The sequence below is a fragment of the Moschus berezovskii genome, chromosome 28 (genome assembly GCF_049115385.1).
Source record: "Moschus berezovskii isolate FMDL1 chromosome 28, NW_MosBer_1.0, whole genome shotgun sequence".
NCBI classification, from domain to species: domain Eukaryota; kingdom Metazoa; phylum Chordata; class Mammalia; order Artiodactyla; family Moschidae; genus Moschus; species Moschus berezovskii.
Genome location: NC_142487.1, coordinates 23,319,955 through 23,338,412, shown reverse-complemented (window position 1 = coordinate 23,338,412; position 18,458 = coordinate 23,319,955). Strand labels below are relative to the sequence as shown.

The window sequence follows — 18,458 nt, the reverse complement described above, 5'->3', positions numbered from 1 at the left end:
CAGTTAGTTCTATTTTTGATTACCATTCAGTTATAAATCTAATTTAAGATATATGCTGCCTTTCTGTTACCCGCGTTTTAATTCATGGTTTGTCTTCTTGGTTGCATAAGCAAAGTTTGGTGGTTTATCAAGGATGTTAAAAAAGCTCCCCACAAAGGCAGTGGAGAGCAAGGTTGAGAATGTGCTAGAAAGATAGTCGGAGACCCAGCTCTGATGTGAAACAAACAAAAAGTTTCTTTGAAAGGCCCCTTACAGAATCGTTGCATTTGGCATTTGAGTGGCTGTGTTGGGCCTGGGTCTTTGCAGACCCAGGGTCTTTGATTGCAGAGGATGGACGAACCCCCCCACCCCTACCCCGTCAGTGTTTAAATTGGGTTGACTAAGTCAGTACATTTTATCCTTTGGTTAGGGTATTTTAACTCTTAAAATGGTTGGTCTTTGGACAAAAATAAGGATGAATAAGGGGAAGAGATGCATCACTTTGCAGGCAGTTAAAACAAATGCTCGACTCTGGCTTTAAGATTTACAGGTTAGCTCTGCGAGATGCCACATCTTGCTTCCAGTGTTTCCTGGCAGACCAGGGCGGCTCTCTACTGGGACCCAGCGTAACCGCAGAGCATGAGCTTGCACAATTCAAAAAACCTAAAACCTCTATAATCCTATTTAAGGCAAAGATGGATTTGCCCATTTTGAAAGTAGACTTAAGCTTTCACACTTTTGTTAAGTATAAATTTGTCTTCCAATGTATAACATATGTATATACGTATGTATTGAAAGTATACGCACATATAAATGTGTTTGTGTACATGTAGGTAAATTCATATATAAAAGGATGCTTTATTCATTTTGTGCAATATTTAATCTTACCTTACTCAGTTGAATGGCATTGAGTTTTTAAAATGCACAAACTCAGGTTTCCAGCCAGTGGAAAAAAAATTTTTTTTATCTTTCTCATGGCTAAAGAGAGTTAAGTACGTGACGTAAAGGCCAAACAATAGTAAATGGCCATTGTTCATTTTACAAATGTCCTCTACAATAAGAACACACATATTTTTATCTTAATTTTTCCCTTGGGGGGTGATTAGGGCCTCCCTTAAGTGTGAGGAAATGCTTATTTTTGTATGCTTTAGAAGAATGATTCTATTGTCTGAGTGAAAAAAGAAAAAGGAACAAACATATCTAAAAAGAAAGAAACAGGAATGTGCTTTGTCCAAAGAAAAGCAGGAGCCACTAAACGTAGGTGCTGTCTGCTCAGTCCTGTGTCTCTGCACACCGTTCGTGTCATGGAAAAGTTGGAAGCCTGATTTATTTACAACTGGTCCACGAAACGACTTTCTCAAAAATTAACAACAGGGAGGTCAGCTACAGCCAGTTAGCCATCTCGTTATCATTTTATATTTTCCACAGCTCTACTGTGAATACTGCTCACACTGCAGCAAGCCTGTTTGTTTTTATGTTGACCTATTGAATGCATCTACTTTCTCGAGAGGGAAAACCTTTGCCACTAGGACCAACAGGAATTAAGCAATGGTTAAGCTCATTAAAAAGACAAGCAAGCATTTCAACCTATCTGCTCAGCCCTTTGGGGGATATTTTGTATAATTTTAGGAAAAGAAAATTGCAGAAATAAGGGTGATATCTAAACCATGAAGTTCGGTAAGGTCATTTTCAAACTTCTCTTGCCAGTGAAATGAAGGCTCATTTGTAGATTTCCCAAAATGTAAAGAGGTTGTGATTTAAATCATTTACAGCTTTATTGATGGAAATTGCAAAGAAAACTTGGACTGAAATCTATTTATCAAGAGCGAAATTTCAGGTTGATATGCTAAAAATTTTAAATGCCACTCCTAAAATGATTAAAAGATTTTTGATGTTACCCTGTTGGTTTCCTGATTTATTGGAAACTATTGTAAAGAGCTCTCTAGTTTAGCTTGTCATTGGCTTGCATTTTGTTTTCTTTCCTAAATTCGGAAGAGGCAGTAATTGAATATGCGAATGTCAAATTTCTGTCTGGTAAATGATCCAGTTGTCTCAGGCATTTAGTAAATATTAAGATATTCGAAATGAGTTTATACTCAAAATGCCCTTCTGTCCTAAAATCTCATCCTCAAAATTTTAAAGTAACGTTTATTATGTGTCTTAAACTGGAAGCAGTGAAGGCAAGCTTGTTAGTAGCTGATTAGTCCTTTATATATTACTCCTCCAGCACTGATAAAAATCCCTCAGAATAGAGGGATTCTCTTTATGATATTTAAGCTATATGGTGGTGGAGAGGGGATGTTTGAATTTTTTATTTTCCAGCTTATGGGTCATATTTGACCAACTGCTTTCACCAGAAGACATGCCACTTTGTTGAGCTATTTAGGAATCAAAAAGACTGTCTTAATTTAAAACAAGGACCCTTTGTTTTAGTTGGTGACTGCCTTGTGAAATTTTTCAGTTCTCAGCGGGTTAACCGGGGAACAGGGGCAGAGTCATAATTGGCCTATTTAGAGTATTTTGCATGTGAATAGTGTTAGTGAAGCATCTCTAAGTCTGTTGTGAGTGACACGGTGATTAGAATTTCGATTAGGGAAAACACATTCTGTACTCTATCAAGGACAGTAATTAGTTCAGTCAGTAAAAGTTGATTACAAGTAACGATAAAGTTAGATTTTTTAGTACTTAATTTTAAAATTTCTTTATTCAATCGTAAATTTGTTCTTAATATAAATGGTAGTATCTACACTGGTTTTCTTGCATATCCGAATAATTAAAAGAACAATGTGTTCAATGCAGAGTATAATCAGGCGATTTATATATTATGGGTAAGTTTCTATGTAGTTTTTAGAGACTGTCATATTATTTAAGTTTTCGTATGTCATCATTTCCGAAAGTTTAGTGATTTGTCACGCCATTATAAGTTAATGATATTTTGGAAAGTTTTCCAGTGTTCAGGTAAACGTTTAATCTGTGGGGATGTGTTTCAGTTTTTGATAGTCCTCAGGAGGGTATTCTGAAGTCCTTTAATGTGTTCCTGTTGGTTCAGGATGCCTACTGTTCCTATAATTTTGGAAGTCAGTGTGAGCATTTTGAATTTCCTCCTGGTTCAGATGACATTCTGTCTTCTGGGGGGTGCGGTGTGAATTCGTGGAGGGTCTCGCAGAGAGGCAGGGTTCCCAGTGGATATGAGCATCTATACTCTTCCCCCAGTGTGAGCAGTGGGGGGGAGTTGTATGCATCCGAAAAATCAGATTCTCCCTGGTTCTTGTTCAGGGAAAGGCATGACTCGTTCCCAGATATGAACCTAACTCTAGATCAAGAAAATTCTAACCTGACATAAATGCCCTTTACTTACAAGGTGAACATGTCAGTCGTCTTAAAAGATGAAAATCTTGTTTAACGAGCATTACCGTCTGCATTCTTCTCCAAAGTTGAAGAACTAAAAATTCACAAATTCGGAGTAGCTTCTTAGATGGCTTTTCTTTTCTTTTCTGCCGGGTTGGGTTTTAATTGTTTCAGCTTTAGCAGATGCTGTTTCCTTTTTTGCATTGGTTTAAGTACTAACAATCAGTTGGTGAGGGGGGTGGCGAATGTCAAAACTTAACCTTATATGTTTGTTTTTCCTTTTTAACCTTTTAGCAGAGTCTCCTTGGAGGTGACATGGATATGGGCAACCCAGGAACCCTTTCGCCCACCAAACCTGGTTCCCAGTATTATCAGTATTCTAGCAATAACCCCCGAAGGAGGCCTCTTCACGGTAGTGCCCTGGGTAAGGTATTCCTCTCTTTGAATGCCTGACTGATTATTAGTGATCTTTTTCTTTCTCTTTCTCTCTTAATACCATCCTCTCAACCTATCCTCACTCCACCCCCCTCCAAAAAAAAGCCCCATAAAATTGTGCTCAATCTTCGGGCTCATGATCGCCCCCCCACCCTAGTAATACATTGAGTGGGTATGTTAACTAACAACTTAGAGTAGCAGGAGAGCTATTTTGGTGTATGCTTATTTCTTGTTTTCTCTTGGCTGCCCAGCTAAGGAACCTCTTTTAAAAACCAAAGCATTAAAAAGTTAAATCTCTTCATTTTTATGAACGAGGCAGACTTTGATTTCTGCCAGAGGAAAAAGATGGTAGCGGTAGTGACATTTTGCTAAAGTAACGATTTAAGAAAATCTGGTTGACTCTAAATGGCTTCGTGGTGTAATCTGTCTGAGTTAGGAGAATGGGCGCGCAGGGAACCTCACAGCCTCCTCATTTTCTTTCAGAGGTTCAGACAAAGAAAGTTCGAAAAGTCCCTCCAGGTTTGCCATCTTCAGTAAGTACTGCTTGTTTCTGCTTTTGTATATTGTTTATTTTGTTCGGCTCTGTATTGATGCCGAGGAGATAGGAGTAAATGAGGTCCCATCCGCCACAGCGGCGTGTTTTATCTAGAAGGTGGATGAGGTAGCAGCGACCTGCACCCCCAGCCACCTGACCCACGTTGGAGTGATTAATTGCACATCCTGGAAGACAGGGTGGGTGTGTTGATATTCAGCTGGTTAAGCTCTGAAGAGAGCCTTGAATAGGTGCCTGAAGTTCCAGGAGTTTTACCTGCACAGAGCTTTCAGGAGAATGAGTATTAGTTTCATGTGTTGGTTAAATTCTTTGTCGGTATTATGATGATTTATGGATTTGCATGCGAAAGGAGATTTGTGGAGAGGATTTAGGAAAAATTTACATGGGTTTCAGCCCAGAGTGCAGGGAGAATGTCTCTATTTTCTAGAGAGGGGACTGAATAAAGGCTGGGAAGGTAGCTGCCTCGGTGGCCATTTGTGTCTGGAATACCAGGTGGTAACTAGAAGAATCCAGCTGGAACCAAAAGCATTCTGGGTCTTTTTAATACCTAGAGCTTTGAGCCGGGGTTGCTGGGGGTCTCTCCATTTGCCAGCATAACAAAAGTTGGTTGTGATTACAGTTAAATACGTGATGTTTTATTTTCAATCCTTATATATATATTTACCCTTATATATATATATTTGTTCATATATATGAAAACATATGTTTTCACATTTGAATTCCTGGGTAATTTAATTTTGTTTAGAACTGGTCCATTTCTAGTGATTTCCCCCTTATGTAGAATCAAAATATGAGTTTCTCATTTCTTTCCCTGTTTCCTCCTTACTTTCTCCTGCTTTTTGTTCCTCCTTCCCTCCTATGATAAATTTCTATATCTATCTATATATATAATTTTAATTTAATTTAATTCTGTGTTCTGTAGAGCATTAGTATTCTTTGAAAAGAATGCTAATGAGCCTTATCATAAGTTCTTGTACTCTAAAATAAAATTATATTGAGATTTCTGAAAATAATATTACCAATCAGTGCTTGCATATTAGTTTTTATTTCATTTTTAATAAATTAGAAGAATAATGGGTTTTGCAAATGTGCTAAGATTAGATTAACCCAAACACCTGTGTATTTGACTTGATTTCAGTTCAGCTCATCCAAAAAATTATTAAGCAAATATATCAGAATAAGTCTTATCAGGGAAAAAACAAATTTTGTATGCTGATTATCAGAGACTCGGTAATGTTGAAGAAGCATCACAAAATTATCCATAAATATAGAAAAATATTGTGTAAATAAAACTGCCAATGGCTTGTAAAGTAGTCACTTTGGAGTACCAGTAAGTCGTTTAAAAACATACTGAGTGGTTTTATTCTTGTGTTTCTATGTTGTCTTGAAATTGACTAATATCTTCTCAGGTTTTTATAACCGTATTTTAAGCTTTAAATTTGTGGTGGATTTAATGTAGATGAAACTTTAGCTTTTAATAGCTTTTATGACAACTTCAAATGATACAGTACTCACAGCTGTTTACATTTTAGACATGTCTGAACCTAATATGGACAGTATTAAATACAATAAGTGGACCTTTGAATATTTTAAAATGATAGAATAAACTCTTCTATAAAAGCAACGCAAAAGTCAAAGTGATAGTACACTGTGTCTCATCTTCAGATTAACTTAGTTTATTTTTTTCAATGCTGAGATAAATTATGCAGAAATTTGCAGAGTTTCTAAGGAGTGCTTTGGTGTGGCATTAGATATTATCTGTCCACTTAATCATTGTCAACAACAATTTCTCATAGGTATTTTCTGTAGCGCTAACTGACCACTATAGAATATGTTACTGGTATAGTTTTTTCTTTGCTGTTAAGACAGTTATGTGTTACTGATATGTTGTCATACGTTCAGAACTATAATAGTGTCTTTCCTTGCTTCCCAGTAAATCTGGAATTGTACATTTGTATTACTTAATTTTTGGCTTTTGATGGTCAGTTTAGGGTTTCTTCTTCTTTGAGAATTTATGTTAGCTAGATGTTTTAATGGTCCTTAAGGAATATTTGGTATTTTGCTGCATAAAGAACTTTTTTTGAAAGATAAGGGGGGAAACTAAGTTGAAATGAGGATTTTATCCTTGTAATTAAAAAAATTTTTTTTGCTTGTTTGTCTGCTTTAAGCAAGAAGAAGGCAGTTTGGTTGATTTTAGAATCTAGTCATCTGTTTATTGTCATTACTTCAACAAATCTCAGCCCTCTTTTAATAGCAGTTTAGCTCAGTTTATATTAGCTTTGTTGTATGAATTGGAATGCTTATTACTGATAACAGAATCCACATGCCTTATCACTGAATAAAATAAATATTTCAATTTCATCTAAAAAGATGATCTGTATTAGATACTATAACACTTTTGCTCCAGTAGATCTGTATTTCTGTGTCTTCAGTCCTCAAATAAAATTATGAATATTTATCCCATAAAAAGATGTTTCTAAAACTTACTTCAATATCTATGAATATTTTTATGACAGATAAAAAATTGGGGATAATAAAAGGTTTCTTTTGGAGTGATTATGACTGGATAAATACATTTATATGTTTTCATCAATACATATTTACCATAATAAATACTAATAAATCTGTCACAATCTGTTCCGTCAACTCACTTTTTTTCCCTCCTTTTCGAAATGGGCCCTTTCTCTTCCTACCATAAAGGAAAATGTAAGTGGTGACATCTGTAATCAGATACTATTTATGGCACGACTCGGGGACAGAAGCTGAGCTTCTCTCTTGCTACCATTAGGCTGGATCTTCACAGGAAATGGAGAGAGTGAGGGGCTGGCCTGGCCCTGTTTTTGAAAATAACTGCAGCATCTGTGGGAGAGAGAAAACATAAGCCTGGCCCAACGTCGTGTCATGGATCTGGCAGGATCCTTGAATGTGTTTGTACTGTGCACTGCATCAAGAGACCTTGAGTCACTATGGAAGCATGACAGTGATAGGGTGGCGGAAGAACCAGCCTGCAGGGTCGCAGCGCACAGGCGCAGTGGAGGGAAGGGAGTCTGTCCCCTTGGAGAACAGAGGCCTATAGTTAAGGGCTGGGGTGATGTTTTCTTAAAGGAGAAGCTGCGTGAAATTGACAACTACCTAATTGCCCACAAGAGCCCTGCTTAGTACTGCGGAACATTTTTGTGTTCTTGTCTCATTTTAGTATGTTGCTCTCTTCAGCCACATCTCAATTTCTGATAGCCCTCATCTTTGGATAGGACTTTAACAATACAGCTTTGTTTTCTATGGATGCGCGGATTTATCTTGCCTAATTTCTCGCATCTGCCTGTGAACTTCTTGTTTGTCTGACTTCCACATCTCGGTTTTTCTTTTTAAAACCATACATAATCTTAAACTTAATATTTTTCCACTTTACTGCTCTGTCCAGCAAATTTTCTATCTTGTATAGCCTAATCATCCTACATATTGAGTCATGAATTCATGCAGAGAAAAATATATCACTTTAAATCACATTTTTTGATAAAATGGTCCGTGATTCTTAGAAATTAACATGGAAACATTAAAATCTAGAAAGCAAAAAAAAAAATTTTTAATGTGTTGCCGTTTTAAAATATTTTTTTCCAAACACACAGGAAAAACACAGACACAAAGGACATTGTCTTTCAGAAACTTTAGTGTACCCATCAAAATGTAAACACATAAGACCTGTTTCAAAATGATATTCTTGTAACCAGAAACTGTATACAGCTCCAACCCTTCTGCTTCAAATATTGGTGGAATTTATCTCCATTTCTAATCCAATTTACTGACAGTCTCACTAACATCCTCAGTTGGAATCCTTGGAACTTCAGAATTCTCTGGAAATATGAAGTTTTATCTTTAGAAACAGTCTATAATCTCTCTTATTACAGGCTATCTTTTCTTTTTTCAAACTGTACTTTTTAAGAAAGTCTATTTTCTGTGTTAAATTGCCGTTGATTTTTGGTTTGGTTTTTGCTTTTAAATTCAGAAAGATCTAACAAACTTTGTAACTGGTCAGAAATAATTTTGAACACATGAATTTTAAAGAAAGCAATCTCAACTATGGTAAAGAATCTGAAATAAAATTTGTACCCTCCAAGAAAATTTGAGATGTAAGTTAATCATTAGGTAGACTTGAAAAATAAAGACTCGATGTGCATGAGAGAGATCAGGTTAACCAGTTTTTTTAAGGGTAGACTTCTTAAGCAAAATACAGTCTTTAAGTCTGGATGAGACATTATTTTACAGAAGAGATTTTTAGAAATAACAGGAAATTAATGCTGACAGCATTAACTGTTCTCAGTATTTTCCATTATATAAAAACCTTCATATTTGAAGGTTGCAAACATGATGTCGAGTTTATATCCTAAGCTATTTTTAGATAAGTGTTTTTTCTCAAATGCTTGAGGAAATCACAATTTAAAAGAGAACTTGGCAATTGTTTCTTTCTTATTAGAAGCCAAGAAATTATATATACATATATATATGTAATTGAAAAACTCAGTACTTAAAACACTTAATTTCCCCTACTACTTTTGAAATTGATTTCAAGGAAATCATAATGATGCTTTTTCATGAGAACAAAATTTTAACTTGAGTGATAATACAACTTTTGCTAAAATAAAATTTATGTTGATTTTAAAGTGAACTAAGTGTCAGCCACCTGGGCTCCATCCTGTTTAGAAAAGTCTAGAAGAAGACAATTGTGTGATAAGATATAAAAGGGGAGGAGGCTTCTTCAAAGTTCATTCCTGGAGAAGCAGATACTTTGTGAAAAAGTTTAACTGTAGGTGTTTACATTAAAATATTAGACAGCTCACAATAGTTAACTTCAAACTTAAAGTGCCCATTTCCAATTAATGATATTGATGTCTGAGGTGTGGTTATTTAAATTATGCTTATTTGTTATGAAAATGTATAGGCAGAAAGAAGGTAAAGGATAATGCAAGTAAATCATTCCAAACAGGACAAAAGTATTTTTCACAGAATTCACACAGAATATGTAACATGACATTGGGAAGCACCTTGAAAGTTGCAAAAATACTCATCACAAAAGAAGTATTTATTTGTTTTCTTTGAAAACCAGTTTTCTCCTTTCCCCTGCAGTTATAGGTTATAGAAGTTAGGCTTTCTTTGAATTGCTGGTTGTGAAACAAGCATAGGAGAATCTCTGTATTTAACTTTACACTGAGGGTTCTCATTCCATGAAAAGTATTTTTGAATGCCTATAAAATTTATCCAAATAAACAACATCTATCCCATAAGGTATTCCAGTGTCTCAGGAGATTGCTCAAAGATTTATGTATTTTTGTTTGGAATTTCAGAGTCATAAGGATTCTCTTCCACTGTCCTCCTTGTCTTGAAATCCAATTCTGCTCCTTTTAAATTCATCTTTTTAAAGGTGTCTTATATAAAGTGAGAAGAAATGTAAGGGAGAAGAAAAACACTTCAGTTAACTGTGGGTGAAAGGTTTGTGTATTTCTGATCTCTGTTTGGATTATCCTTACAGATGATAAGGATGTGTGCTTGAAAGACTCACAAGACACAGCCATCAGCTCTCTCCACCATGAAGCTGCCTTGTCAGCCAGCTTTATCTGACCATCCTACTGAGCAAGCTCTACTGAGGTGGTACCTGTGATGTGCCTCCCCTCCCATCTTCATCGGTTTTTCTTTTTTAACCAAGTTTTCGGTATTTTACCCACTTAGATTTCTGTTGAAATTTCAGCAACTGGGACAATAGCATTCAGTGTAGAACTGGACTCATTTGTTGAGAAAAGAGAAATTTCAGGCAACTGTTATTTCTAACCTTACGTTATCACCTTCACTAAAGAATATATTTTGCAGTGAAGTCTTGGGCTTCCTCTGAGTGGTTTAATTGTTAAGAAGTTAAGAAACGACTCTAAGGCTGCTGGAGAGGCTGGTGAGAGAATTATGACAGGCTTGCATGTGTCCAGAAATTATAGAAACTTGTTCAGCAGAATCTGGCTCAAGTACCTTTATTTTATGTTTGTGGAATAATAGAGATGCTTGGCTTAATATTCGGTTGAGCATCATCTTTTAAACTTTTAATATTTCCTCAACTGAAACATTTGTTGATCTTCTAACATTGAGGAGTTTTCTCTTTCTGTGCCTTTCCCCCAACCATCACCACCAATTACTGACAACTCTGCTTTTTCAAGGTGTGTCTTCTTGTCTTCAAGCAATTCTACATCTTTTGTTTGAAAGTTATGAATGAAAGTCAGACCGAATTTGGAGGATTTTAAATAAGATCCTCTTAGAACAAATATGTAGCAACAATCCTGAAAGGTATAAAGAATCTCTTCAAAAACAGTGAAGTTTTATTTTCTTAAGGCAGGTTAGATTGTGTCCGGCTGTTGACAGACACTTGCTGTGTTGTTTTATTTTTCACAAATTGCACTGAATTCTTACACTGAGCATAAAGTTTCATTTCAAAGCAGTAGCATGAGATTCTTAGCCTTGGTCTTAACTGTCCCAGAGTGTGCGTGTGTGAGCACAAACATGTTCATTTTCAAAGGAATGAGAGCTTTTCTTAAAATTCAGTGCACAGTTTGTAATTGTAAGCACTCCGTTATTTTATCTCAAAACAGCAGCATGTGAATAATTCTGGGTGTTTCGGGGTTTTTTTGGATTTTTTTCTTTTCTTTTTTTTTTTATTGCAGCTGTTGCATAGGTGCAGAGCTCTTTGAGTTTTCTGCTTTTCTAGAGCCTCTACTCCCTCTTCAGAGAAATGAAGGTAGTGCAGAAGAGTCTGCAGTTTGGAAAATTTCAGGGTTGGAAATAAGGATGATTTTAAGTTTCAGGGAGAAATATTGATTTGAATTCCGAGAGAATGTGCAAATGGGAATTTGAAAAGAATCTCTTAAGAATTCCATTTCCGTGCTTCAGAGACGCCCACTATTGTCTTTCGAGTCTAATTTTGTCGTCTGAGGAATTAATCATAAACACCCTGCTAGGGTTGAAACTTGATCCATAAGCGTTTACTTCTGGAGTAATCAGAGGAGGGTCTGTGCGTGGATTACATTTCACTACATTTATTTTGAGTGCTCAGTGTCACAGAAGAATGGGGACGTTGTATTGTGCAGCTCCCTTCATGGCTAAGTATAAAGGGAAATTTTGGTGTGTTTTCCTCTATCAGTTGTATTTTTCAGCCCTGGTGATGAAAGAGCATGTCCTTTGTGAAACATGGACGCATGTTAGAAAGATTTAGGTTTTCTCAGAAAAACGACTCTTTTGGTACCTGCCTTCAACACACATACAAGACTTGTCAGTGTCACCACTTGCTGTTCCCATCCAGGGATTTTAGAATAATGCTGTTTGGAAACAATTATTTTGATATCATCTGAGACAGAGTTCCTAACTGTCTCCAGCAACTTCCTCCCTCCCAGCCCATATCATTCTAAATATGCCTCCTGGATTATACTTATAATAATATTGTAATGGCTTTCATTCTACCGATTGGCACAGTATATCATTATATCATTAGCTGCTATGAGAAGGCAGTTTCAAGTAGGTGGCTGATTCTTGGCGGTAATGTTTTTGAGTAACCCTGTTTAGGGAATACGGCTGTTTCACAGGTGCTCAGGTGTATAAGCCCAGGGTACAATAATATTTTCTGGCTTGCTCATTATGAAACTAACTTGAAGTGCAAAATAATTCAATAATAAGTGGAGTATAAAAATTGGGCTTTATGATAGGAAGGTGTAAAAGCTTGAGATGTTAGCAGAGGAGATAAAAATAAAATTTGTTTAAGGATGCAACAGTACTTAACTTGTGTGTCATTTCTCCTGAAGCTGAGAGCTTAAAAGAATATTCATCGCCTGGTGATGGAGACTTGTTGAATCAGTTTGAATGTTTTCAACCGTGAAGCTAAATAGTAAATAAACCTATTTCTATAACTGTTACACTGTTTGAAAGTATTCTGGTATAATAAAAAGATATACATTCTGCCACTTACATTTTGTTTAATAGTAAGGCCTGTGCTTCGTGAGTAAAATTTCAGTGGCAAAATCTAGGGAGTCCTCATAGAGTGCCTTTATGTGAATTTTATTTTTAAATGTATCAGATGTTGTCACATATAATCTGTAGCTTAGTCGCTAGTGCTAGGCAAAAGAGAACAGAGTCAAACATATTTATTATGGACAGATATAGTTTGACTTAGAAAATTCAAACCCCAGTAAGTATTTTAGAAACAGTGCTATTTTGTTTTCCCTTTAATAAGTTACATCAGCAGTCTAGCTGTTAAGCGGAGCCCTGTAATAAACTGGGAGCGCCCGGGTGGGGGAAAGTCATTTTTGGAAGTTTTCACCCGTTCGCTCATTGCTTCATTCACTCCTTTCTTCATTTATACTTTTTCAGAGCATTTCCGCAACTAAGCTAAAAGCCAGACATGCCATGTATTGTTGAACAATTTTTTCTCTTTCGGTGTATGCTTTATCTAAAGTGCGAAGCTTCAAACTAAGGTCCTTGGTGTTTAGGGAAATTCTCAGTGTCATGTCGCTCACAGCCCAATTTGGGGAATGGCCTTGGCATTTTAAAAAGAGCAGAAAGTCTGGCCTTTTGAGAAAGTTGTACATTCAAAAAATAAAATCACACAGTGTGATATAGGGATGTTTTGTCCTTTAGGTTTTTTTTTGTGGAGCAGCTGAATCCCCTTACTCACTTGTAACCACCTTGGAGAGGGTAAAGGTCTTTCTTGTTTTACGTACATCTCTTTTGTCCCATAGAAACTCAACTCATTGCTTTCTGCATATTACTTAGAAACATGTTTCCATTGCATGAATATAGTAATAAAAGTGGTAGCATCGTGTGCAGACAACACCACTAGAAATCTTCCTACTTTAGGGTCTCACGTCCTCTCCCTGCTCACTTAGTGGCCTTGCTTAGGTCGCAAGCCTGTTTTGTGGTCTCCAAAACAGACAGATGTCACGTCTGCTGAATGAGCTGCTCTTGGTGTACTGGTAACAGACCCTTAACCTATTGTTTCCCGACACCGAGCACTTTGCTCGGTGTCATTTATTCCTTCACAGATTCAATGAAATGGGTGCTACTCTTTATTTGGGGATAAAAGAATGGAGGCGCAGAGAGGTGAAGAAATATGCCCAAGGTCACACAGCCAGTGTGTGGCAGAGCTGGGATAGTCACCTGGGCGGTCTGCCCTTGAGGCTTCTGTCTGAGTCCTTATCCATGAGGCGGTAGCTGTTCCGAACACTCTGTGGACCGGAAACTTTGTGCAGCCTGGCTCATTTAGCAAATATTTGATGATCTGGAATAAATTGAATATTCACAAGTTTCATCTCATTGTAGAATGACCCTCAATACCTCTTAAGTCACTGGTTATAATGCACAGCTTTGGCCCAGGCATATCCGCTAGAATATCCAGAAATTCCAGGATAGGATATCTCTACTAGAAACAGTATCATCTGCTGGTTAAGAGCACGGAATCTGATCACCTGGTTTTTTTAGTTGATTGTGCCAGTGATTAGCTACCTGGCTCTGAGCATATGATGTCATTATTCTTGACTCTTTTCCCTGGAAAATGGGGAAAACATACATCCCTCCTAAGGATATCGTGATAAATTACAAATATATATATAATGTGCTTAGCATATGCTTGATGCATTGTAGGTATCTAGAAATTATGACAGCGGATGATATTCATGATAAGCCCTGGCGGTGCATTGTCAGCAGCAGAGTAACTCCTTTCTTCGGACACTAAAGAAGTTTTTTTTTTTTTTTTGTATTGGACTCTAGTTGCTTTACCATGCTCTGTTAGTTTCTTCTGTGCAGAGTGAATCAGTGTATGTATACATGCATCCCACTTTTTCCTATGTCTTTCCCATCTAGGTCACCCCAAAGCACTGAGTAGAGTGCCCTGTGTGATAGAGTCTGTTCCCTTGAGTTAACCTATCTTGGACAGTAGTGTGTATATGCCAATCCCAGCCTCCCAATTCGCCCTGCACTAGAGCAGAGTTTTAACATGCAGCCTTCTGAATGTTAACTGGAAACTGAAGCCAGCGTCTCAAGTGCATTCAGAAAACTTGTACCTCATGGAGCCCACTTGCTTTTTCTGAATTGAGGAACCACTCTGAGCACTTTCTCTCTGTTTGTCCTTACAATGGCGTCTCCATCAGTCAGAGACACCTCGTCAGCCTTTTCAGTCATCGACTAAAGCGCTCTGCAAAGTTTGTGTTGGAGGGATGTTCCCCATCTTTTCCCTTTTGGAAGAGGACGTTAGGCCAAGATGACAGAGTCTTCCTAACATGATTCTCTCTGCCAGTAATTTGTTTATGCCTAAATCAGCCCTGCCTCTCAGTGATAAGGAGAGACATGCTTCTTCTTGCTTATTCCATCAGCGTCATCCTGCAGGCGACCAGAGCAGGGCTCCCAAGTGATGCCCCTAGTCCCCCTTTGTAGAGCTGGTGGTGGCACCCACAAAAAGTCAGCCCGGGGGTTCTGCCTTCATCTGAGAAGACGGAGCTGCCTTGACTAGGTGGGTGTGCGTGGCCGTTTGTCTCTCTTCTAAAGTAAAACAGAGTTCCATTTGTTTAGGACTGTTTAGGTCCGTTTGTAACAATATGCAGGATTATTTATACAGATGTTTTCTGGAAAAGCCAAAGAATTGGGGGATTCTGCCCTTTGCTGCCTAGTAATGTGTTTTTTCTCAATGCCATTGCTGAATTCCTTTGGCGGGGTGGGGGGGATAGTATTTTTTCTTGTGAGCTGTGGGAAACCTAGAACAGTTTTTTCCTAAGGGCTGATTCTTGAATTCTTGCATTTAAAGGGGAAAAAAAAATCTGCTAAAGGGGGTGGAGGAGAGAGAGATGACCGATACATTTCAGAACAAACATCTCTTCCCAGCCAACTTCAGTGTCCAGCAAAGCCAGGCTCCACGTAACACACCGCAGGAAAGGTCCCTTTGGGCCAGACCTCTTCCTGGTTTCCCGGAGCAGAGATAACGCTTGGGTTTCCAGAGACAGAACCTTTCTCTGGGAAGCGGGAGAGACCCCGCCGGGTGGCCCCTCAGTTGTAGTCGTTGCCACCTTGTGGATTGCAGAGGATATTGGTTTTCATCAAACTTCCACTTCAGTTTGGGCTTTTTATGGCAAGTGCACTTTGGCAATGGGTTGCTGAGTTCCTCACCAAAAGGATCCTGGTTTGTTCAGCAACACCTCACTCCTCTCCTCACAGTTCATTTATGATTCTGATGAGAGTGTTTTTTCAGGAAACACACATTTCACTTTTTGACCTAGGAGCATCTGTCAGAATTTTTTTTTAATACTACTTTGGCATTCTGAAAGTGTTAATGTCTTTCGTATCTGTTTAATGCTATTTAGGGATATTTATGATCACCTCTTGGCTACTCAGGGTAAAGTGTGTCGCAATTTTTTTTTAAAACAGACAGGAAAGCATTCACATGAGGAAACAGATTGCTTTAAACATGTGCTTCCTGTGACAGTAAAAAGAACAAATTAGATTTAACACTGTGTAATGAATGCATAAATGTGTACATTGAGGCTTTTTTAAAAGCTTTATGTTCAGTTCTGGTCACAACCAAAATTGAGTCACCTGTACAAATTAAAAATGCCTCAGGTTCCTCTCAGATTCCTGAAATACCCAGGAATGGAACCCCTCAACCTGAGGCTGCCTCACTGCAGACCTTAAAAAGCATGATGTATTAAGGCTGGAGAGAATGAGAACATCCCAGGTGCATTCCGGGTTAAACCAGGTTAGACTCAGAGTCTGTACATTCAGCAGAGAGAGCAGGGTGTCTGGGGGACTGAAAGGGAGGATTTTATTACCATTTTCCTCCCTCTCTGAGAATTAGTGGGGAAAAAAAACCCGTTCTTCTGAACCCCCACATCAACCTCTTTTATGAGAGAAAAATAAGAAAGTCTGATGTTTCCTTCCTAGCCCCTACGAAGATTCAGTTACATAAGAAAAGGACTCCTTTCCTTACGTAATTCGGTTTGGGCTCCTGTCTGCTGGCTGGCAGGCAGTGGGGAGAGGCTGTTAATATTTCCAGATAGACATGAGTGTGGGATTGGAGGGCAGGAGTCTTCCCTCCCCGCCATTTTTGTCTGAGTCCCACGGAGGGTGCGTTTCCTGCCCCAGTGCTTTCAAAGCAGAGGCTTTGTGGCAGGCTCAGCATCTCTGTGGCCAGGGAAGGCCGGGACGGGTCCCTTGGGGAGACCACATAGTTTGGGGACATCTGACTTTCTCCCAGCGCATACTGGGGTAACTAATATCAAAACAGACTGCTTGTCGCTGCACCGTGGGGCAGTGCTTTTTTTGGCTGCCGTGGTCGAAATGAAATGGGCAAGCTGTAGCCCGCTTGGCATCAGAAGGGGCTGAGGGAAGCTGGGAGATCAGAGTCAGACTGTGAATAAAAGTAACAGCCAATGGTTAACTTCCTTTTTGTGTGTCACTTGGCAGTGATGAGACTGATGGCGATTTTTTTTTTTCCCCTAACGTGGGTGAGAGTTCAGTGCCCTAGGAAGAGCTGTAGACGCATCTATTGTGCTTCCTTAAACAGTTGACTTGCGTTGATTTCTTGAGGCCACTACAGCTGTTCCCAGTGCCAGCTCCCAGAGCTGGCCCATCGGACTTCGGATGCGAAAGGTAATCAGATCAGAGGTGATCCACACAAAATCTCGCTGCTGATCACTAGGAAATCACCAGGAAATCAGATGCTCACAGAAGGCTGTGGTGCCAAAGGATAAAATAGGCACTTGAATGGATATTCCCCGGTATGCAGACATCCAAAGATATTTTTAAATCACACGACTCCACATCCCTCTTCTCCCATCAGAGATTCGAATCAGTTTTGGACTGTCTGGAAAACGCACGGCTGAAATAGCCAGATTGAATTCAGAGGAAATCACCTTATGTTTTTTGGTGGCTCTTGGGTTAGTGGCATTCTTTTCTTTGAAGGATTTATTCGGAAGAGAGTCGGGGAGAATTTCTAGGCTCCCTCAAGATTTTCCTCCAATTTCTCTGTTTGCAAAGAGCTGTTCCCCAAAGGCGAAAAGAGCGAGTTGCCATCTTGAGGAGTGAATTGTGTGTTTAGTGAGCACCAAAAGGGCTCCCTAGTTACCCTGGACTTTTCAGTATATCTAGTTGCTTTCCTATACTATTTATTCCCCTAACCATTTGTACTAGATATCAGTAAGATGACCAGCTTTTGACAACCTTAAAAGCAGGGTCGGAAGCTTAGAAATAGAATACCATTTGTCTGGTAATTAGAGTGTATCTCTTAAGGTTCGAGAGAATTCTGATTAACCTTTCTGTTCCCACATTCTCACATAAAATTAGCACACCTTTTAAATTGTTATCCAGTATTTAAACACACATTTTTTTGAGTCTTCTTAATGCAACAGGTTCTGGAGACACTAAAAGTGTGTTATAGGTTTCTAAAAAACTTCATTTTTCCTACATTTTAAATGTTCTGTTTGTGCAAAATTTCGAGAATCACCATAAGGGCTTCTTTGCATTTTTAATTTAGTAACTAACATATGAATAAATTTGCATATTAATTAGTTGCAGATTAAATCATGCATACATAATTGCCTCCTTACTGTGTTTAATGTTTGTCAAAATCTCCAGCCTGGTTTGATGGATGTCGTATGAAAGATTACAATTTGATGTACCCTTGGAAGTATTTACACCAATAATGCAAGATTCTTAATAGCAGAATTCTCTAGTTATATAGAGTTACTAATAAACATGTAAGATAGGTACATGTCCCTTTGACTAAAATTTTTTTTCTTTGCACCAAATCATTTACTATTCATAATCATTAATGCATCTCCTAATTATACAGCATATGTCTGTTAACCCTTTCATTGCCGCTCTTCAAGGGGTAGCTTTTCTTTCCTTGCCCCCTAAAGAAGGCAGATTATTTTGTAGGATTCTGAAATAACTGCACTGTCTTATACCTGTTTCTCTTCTAGTATATGCATGCTCCTTTGCCATTTACTGAGAATTATATAACCACTTTGTATTTTCCAGTGTAAGATCAAGAAATGACCCAGGTGTCCACACTTTGTAGCTAATGGGCTTCTGCCCCTCTTTTACTAAAGCTGAAAAGAATCCAGATATTTCAGAAACT

General features: G+C 38.2%; 1 protein-coding gene across 16 annotated transcripts in view; it reads left to right on the top strand.

The window, feature by feature from the left end:
* Positions 1-18,458, top strand: part of TCF4 (transcription factor 4) — a 385,990-nt gene that overhangs the window by 245,782 nt on the left and 121,750 nt on the right. For 8 of the 16 annotated variants that reach the window (XM_055417410.2, XM_055417404.2, XM_055417409.2 and 5 more), the window contains 2 exons: positions 3,622-3,751; positions 4,246-4,295. The exons of 2 other annotated variants lie outside the window; for them this stretch is intronic. In XM_055417410.2, the coding sequence (XP_055273385.1) occupies positions 3,622-3,751; positions 4,246-4,295 (180 nt within the window). Of the gene's footprint in view, positions 1-3,621; positions 3,752-4,245; positions 4,296-13,562; positions 14,841-18,458 lie in introns of those variants that run through there. 6 more of the 16 variants (XM_055417421.2, XM_055417408.2, XM_055417405.2 and 3 more) reach the window with 4 other exon arrangements.